The following is a 7,048-nucleotide window of genomic DNA, read 5'->3' on the forward strand; positions in this document are numbered from 1 at the left end:
TTTACAGACCATATGTCCATTCTTGTTTATATAGTTTTGGAGAAGTCATAACCTTATCTTACAAAAGTGCCTTCTACACAATGCATGACTAATAACAATAATAATAATAATAATAATAATAAATTTAACTGCCATTATTATTACTGAGCAGCCCCTGTTGTGTAGTTTACACTGTCGGAACCAGGAACCAAACCGAAAACCGTGTTTTCCGACGGACACAAATTAGGGACGGTTACATTTCCTTCTGTGGTTTCCGCAGTTATAATCTTTCAACTTTAATAAGACGTTTTACTTTCCTCCGTGACCCAGTTTGTTGTTGATTCAGAGATGGACCGCAGCAGGTCACGTGACAGGAGCGGCAGAGAGAAAAAACACGACAAAAAGAAAAAACGGAGGCGCTCCTCTTCCTCCTCCTCCAGCAGGACCCCAGGTGGGTCTGCTAAATACACCCATACAAAATAAGACTTTTACAAAAGCACTCAGCTGATTGATGTCCTCTTTTGTCCCTCAGACCTGAAACTGCAAAGAAAGAAACGCAAACGGACTCCTTCCTCCTCCTCATCGTCATCATCGTCGTCGTCTCCGTCCTCGTCTTCTTCGTCCTCAAGCGATGAAAAGACGACGCGAAAGAAAAGTAAAGCGAAGAAACGAAAGTTGAAGAAGAAAAAGCTCAAGAAGCAGAGGAAAAAGGAGAAGAAAAAGGAAAAACGGAGGGAAAAGGAAGAAAAGAAGAAAGCAGAAGCACTGAGAGCCAGAGGTTCGGAGGAGAAAGCTGCTCCTTTCCTGCAGGTGTGGCAGGCTGATGATGGAGCAGGAGAGCTGGGACCCGGTGAGACTTCTGCTCCGAGCATTATGCAAACATTTAATGGCAGAATTCAGTGGAAATGATGATTTTTAGATAAATTAATTAGTGCTATTTGCAGGCATCCTTATGGAATGTATGTATGAGAACTTAATGAACCTGCATCCTTGTGGCTGCTGTTATTTTCTAATAATAAGGTCACTTGTACTGCACTATGGACCCCACTTGGGTCCTGGACGGCAACCACCCAGGCAGACAAATGGTCCATTACCCACCTCTCAAAAATAACCATCTATGTCCAGCAGCCAGGTGGAACCTGGGTGTCCCGTCGACCTTCTCCGGCTGCTGTGGTCCTCTACACTGAGACACCTGTGTGCTGGATCCTGCCCAGAAAATGCCCCACATGGCCAGAATGTCGAGGCTGGCGTTCCTTCATAATGCAAGTGATTCTCCTCTTCTGAGTCTCCCTCAGTAACCGTACATTTGACATCATTCCAGCGCTACAAGGATCCTCCAGAGACCTAGTAACACAGACATCCTACAGTGAGGCCTACAGCAATCTGACACTTGACCCCAGTGATCTTGACCTTCAGCCTTCTGGCTGATCTTTCCACAGCAATTCTGGAATCCACATTTGGGCCAAATTGGGTTCAAAAACAAATTCCTTGAGCTTTGCCAAAGTGATTGTTGTTGTTGTTGTTTTTTTTGTTTTTTTTGCTAATTGCCATTCTGGCCATGCTTCACTGACATACCAATTATGTCAGAAATCAGCAAAAGACCCTGGGCCAGCATTCAGACATGTAGACATGACTGACCCTGGTGACTGACCTTAGGCGAATTTGACTTTGCTGGGTAAGTCCAGGATCCACCTCTGTATGTGTACCAAATTCAATGCAAATCATTAAAAAAACAACAACAACAAAAGTCGTCTCCTTCGGTCACTGATTCACATGCAAGTCTCATAACCGTATACTGAGACATGCAGCACCAGGACCCTAAAGACTTGGACGTTTGTTCTCCTGCAAAGGTGCTGGCATCGCCAAACACCTCTGTCCATTGACCCCATGATTCCATAAACCTCTTCCCAGGTATTTCTGAATTTCAGAGGTTGAAGACTCAGGGACATTAAAGTCCCTGGCATGATAAGTGAATGTCTCTCGAAGTTCAACACTTCTATCGTATGATTGGTTATTTTAAAAAGGTGAATATCTGCAAGGTTACACACACTTTAAATATGCGGCTTTCAAGCCAGACAAGTGAGATGAAGCAGTTTTCTATATGTAATACATTTGTTTATTCATTTTCAGCTGCTTATCCATGTTGCGGTGGCAGCAGACCAAGCAGCTCATTCCACACTTCCCTAACCTCAGCCTCTAACTGTTCTTGAGGGATCCCGAGGTGTTCCCAAATCAGCTGGGAAATATAAACCCTCCATTGTGTCTTGGGTCTTCCCTGGGGCCTCTTCCCAGTTGGATGTGCCTGGAAGACCTCCCTAGGAAGGTGACTATGGGGCATCCTCACCAGATGCCCAAACCACCTCAGCTGGCTCTTTTCGATGCAAAGCAGCGGTTCTAAGCAGAGTCCCTTCTGAATTGTCAAGCTTCTCACCCTGTCCAGGAGTGAAAGCCCAGATACTTGATGGAGGAATCTCATGTCCGCTGCTTGTATATGCAACCTTATTCCTTCATTCATTACCCAAAGTTCATGACCACAGGTGAGGATAGGAGTGTAAATTGACTAGTAAATTGAGAGCCTTGCCTTCTGGCTCAGATTCTTCTTAACCACAATGATCTGGTACAGCATCGATAGAACTTCAGATGCCACCCCAATCTGTATGTAGATCTCGCGCTCCAAGTGGAGAAGAAGATCACATTTTGTTTACAGATACTGCATGAATGATACCCACCATCTTTTTTCCCCTCTTCTTCACATTGCTTGTTTTGGTACATTTATGAAAGCAGACAAATGATGTTTATGTCTTAAGGCTTGTTTCCCTCTGCAGTCATGACAGATGAACAGAAGGCACGACTTTCTACGAAGAGGCCGCTCACCAAAGAGGAGTACGAGGCCAGGCAGAGTGTGATCCGCAGGGTGGTGGACCCCGAAACAGGACGCACCAGGCAAGACTGTTTAGCTTCCATCTGAAGGAGGGCTTCCACCTTCATCATGTTTCAGCACAAATCCTGTCAGAACGTAGGCTGATCTCAGACTTGCTGAGTCCTGTTGATGTCTTGTGATTAAATAACAGTAATGAGACACAGAATGAACAGTGAGACAGGTCCCTCCGTTTCTTTGATCAAAAGTCATGAGCACCACCAGAGGAACAAAGTGAAGACCTGGATTGGTAGCCTGAGCTGGTTTTTATACCTGGAGTTTGACACACAAAACTGCCGGTTGATGTGATTGTGACATGAGTGAAGTCAAGCTGTATGTAGGACAAAAAAAAATGTAAATATGACGTGGGTTTGATTAAAAGGTGCAGACCCACCGATTGGACGTAGAAAATCTGGTAGCAACTACCAGATAAATCAAAAACAGTTAAATTAATAAGTAGCACTTAAAAGTATGTTCGAGTCAATGCTAGCAGCTGGTACAGTTGTCTCGTAAATATTCACCAGTAAGAAGAACTGCTCATTGTTTTGTTCCTTTTGTCTATGCTTCACGTCTCCTTGGAGGCTTGCCTGACCACACACTTTAACCCAGATTGTTGCTGAACATTTTTCTCCCCTTAGAGTGATGATGAAGAAGATGACTGTGGTGACAGTGCTCCGTCACTTGCTACGTGACGGAGCACTGTGCGGCTAAAGGCGCCAAAAGCAGTCTCTGCATTATTTACCGATGTTCATGCACAAAAACGTTGGTTCGACTTTAACCATCATTAATTGACATCGCCACTGAACTCGAACTGGTGTAAATGTGTCTGATTTACGATATAGATATAGATTTTAATTTATAGTTAACGGATAAATAAAATCAATTGTAGTATCTCCCAACTCTCAAAATTCTGAGTATTCTTTTTTCTCTCCTTACGATTATTCACAGCTCCTTGACAAATGTAACGTGGAAAAAAAATATCATTTAATTTACTATAGATAAGTCCCTCGAACACAGATCTGAGCGGTCAGATTTTTGAAGGAAAAAAAAACACCATATGCAAAGTCCATATGTGTTTCTCATCATGATGACCTCGTTGTCCTGACTATAGCCTGCAGTCTAGTGAAAAATAAGACTGTTATCATGTACACTAACTCTGTATGCTTTTAGTATGTGTGTGTGAGACCTTTGTGTGCTTTCCAGAATAAAGGGCACTTTCTCCGCCCAGATGGTAAGCTTTGTCTTCCGGAACATTTTTGTCTCACCATGTTAAATTGAGACATGGGATTACTGATACGTACAAGGAGGAATATGTTGGGATACAAATATGTCAGGATGTTATGAACTTAATTGTGTTTCTCAACAAGGACAGCGTAATAATAGAACAGTGACGACAAGTTAGTGACGCCAAAGAACAGCTAATCATAACAGTTTTGTGTGCGTCAAAGTACACACAAAAACCAGCTCAGGCTGAAATCCAGGTCTTCACTTAAACCGAGGGACCCGTCTGACTGTTCATTCTGTGTCTCAGGACCTGTTATTTAATAATACCTGCTGATGTCGTGGATGGTACATCATGTGTTGTCCATAGCCAATGTTTGTGTCAGCTTCATCTCTGTCTTTCAGGCTAATGAGAGGAGAGGGCGAGATTATCGAGGAGATCGTCAGCCGAGAAAAACACAGAGAGATCAACAAGGTACCAAAGAAAATTTCAATTCTAAATTTAGGAAATTATTAAATACCCATGTGACAGTGTCCTGCCTTTGATTCCACAGCAAGCTACCAGGGGAGACGCAGACGCCTTTCAGAGAAAATTGGGACTCAACAGACAGAAGATGTAGTGATGACCTGCATAAAGTGTCACAAACGTGAAAAAACACATTTTGAACACGTGAAACCTAATTTTTTGTTTTGTTTTTAATAAGACATTAAAATGTTTATGTTGTTGCATATTTAATTATTGGGTATGTAAATTTAAGTCCGCTTTGTGCTCAAACCAAATTTTACCATGTTTTATATATATACACGCACCAATACGGGGTTTCACTCTTGTGTGCTCGGCACAGTGTTGACGCACCAGTGTTGTTCATCCCATCACTACTAAACAGAAAAAAACAAGGTTACAATGGGCTAAGGAAAAGCAATCGTGGACTGTGGATGACTGGATGAAAGTCATATTCAGTGATGAATCTTGAATCTGCATTGGGCAAGGTGATGATGCTGGAACTTTTGTTTGGTGCCGTTCCAATGAGATTTATAAAGATGACTGCCTGAAGAGAACATGTAAATTTCCACAGTCATTGATGATATGGGGCTGCATGTCAGGTAAAGGCACTGGGGAGATGGCTGTCATTACATCATCAATAAATGCACAAGTTTACATTGATATTTTGGACACTTATCTCTGTTTTGAGAAATGCGATGTTAGCGACACCAGCAACCATAGTCAAATGTCTTCTGGGAGCCAGAGAGGCGACATTGAAGGAAATTTGAAACTGCTGGCTAAGGCTAAGTGTAAATTTGGTAAGATTGTAATTCACGTCGGCAGTAATGACATCTGGTTATGCCAATCGGAGGTCACTAAAATTAATATTGAATCGGTGTGTAACTTTGCAAAAACAATGTCGGACTCTGTAGTTTTCTCTGGGCCCCTCCCCAATCGGACCGGGAGTGACATGTTTAGCCGCATGTTCTCCTTGAATTGCTGGCTGAGTGGTGTCCAAAAAATGAGGTGGGCTTCATAGATAATTGGCAAAGCTTCTGGGGAAAACCTGGCCTTGTTAGGAGAGATGGCATCCATCCCACTTTGGATGGAGGAGCTCTCATCTCTCGAAATCTGGCCAATTTTATTAAACCCTCCAAATCGTGACTATCCAGGGTTGGGACCAGGAAGCAGAGTTGTAGTCTTACACACCTCTCTGCAGCTTCTCTCCCCCTGCCATCCCCCCAATACCCCATACCTGTAGAGACGGTGCCTGCTCCCAGACCACCAATAACCAGTAAAAATCTATTTAAGCATAAAAATTCAAAAAGAAAAAATAATATAGCACCTTCAACTGCACTGCAGACTAAAACAGTTAAATGTGGTTTATTAAATATTAGATCTCTCTCTTCTAAGTCCCTGTTAGTAAATGATATAATAATTGATCAACATATTGATTTATTCTGCCTTACAGAAACCTGGTTACAGCAGGATGGATATGTTAGTTTAAATGAGTCAGCACCCCTGAGTCACACTAACTGTCAGAATGCTCGAAGCACGGGTCGAGGAGGAGGATTAGCAGCAATCTTCCACTCCAGCTTATTAATTAATCAAAGACCCAGACAGAGCTTTAATTCATTTGAAAGCTTGACTCTTAGTCTTGTCCATCCAAATTGGATGTCTCAAAAACCAGTTTTATTTGTTATCTATTGTCCACCTGGTCGTTACTGTGAGTTTCTTTGTGATTTTTCAGACCTTTTGTCTGACTTAGTGCTTAGCTCAGATAAGATAATTATAGTGGGTGATTTTAACATCCACATAGATGCTGAGAATGACAGCCTCAACACTGCATTTAATCTATTATTAGACTCAGTTGGCTTCGCTCAAAATGTAAATGAGCCCACACACCACTTTAGCCACACTTTAGATCTTGTTCTGGCATATGGCATAGAAATTGAAGACTTAACAGTATTCTATGAAAACCCCTTTTTGTCTGATCATTTCTTAATAACATTTACATTTATTTTAATGGACTACCCAGCAGTGGGGAATAGGTTTTATTACAGTAGAAGTCTTTCTGAACGCGCTGTAACTAGGTTTAAGGATATGATTCCTTCTTTATGTTCTTCAATGCTATATACCAACACAGTGCAGAGTAGCTACCTAAACTCTGTGAGTGAGATAGATTATCTCGTCAATAGCTTTACGAGGTCTGTCCATAAAGTAACGGTCCTTTTTATTTTTTTCAAAAACTATATGGCTTTCATTCATATGTTTTTACGTCAGACATGCTTGAACCCTCGTGCGCATGCGTGAGTTTCCACGCTTGTTGGTGACGTCATTCGCCTGTGAGCACGCCTTGTGGAAGGAGTGGTCCCGCCCCTCGTCGGATTTACATAAACGAAAGCCATCATTAACACCTAAACAGAAAAAAAACAAGGTTACAATGG

General features: G+C 42.2%; 1 protein-coding gene across 1 annotated transcript; it reads left to right on the plus strand.

The window, feature by feature from the left end:
- The first annotated feature begins 213 nt into the window (after positions 1-213).
- Positions 214-4,908, plus strand: arl6ip4 (ADP-ribosylation factor-like 6 interacting protein 4). Its single transcript, XM_034170355.1, has 5 exons — positions 214-430; positions 512-829; positions 2,805-2,922; positions 4,523-4,592; positions 4,672-4,908. Exons 1-5 carry the CDS (start codon positions 328-330, stop codon positions 4,735-4,737), a joined length of 675 nt encoding a protein of 224 aa, XP_034026246.1. The 5' UTR covers positions 214-327; the 3' UTR covers positions 4,738-4,908.
- The last annotated feature ends 2,140 nt before the right edge of the window (positions 4,909-7,048 follow it).

Source organism: Thalassophryne amazonica, chromosome 5, assembly GCF_902500255.1.
Source record: "Thalassophryne amazonica chromosome 5, fThaAma1.1, whole genome shotgun sequence".
In the NCBI taxonomy this organism is placed as follows: Eukaryota; Metazoa; Chordata; class Actinopteri; order Batrachoidiformes; family Batrachoididae; genus Thalassophryne; species Thalassophryne amazonica.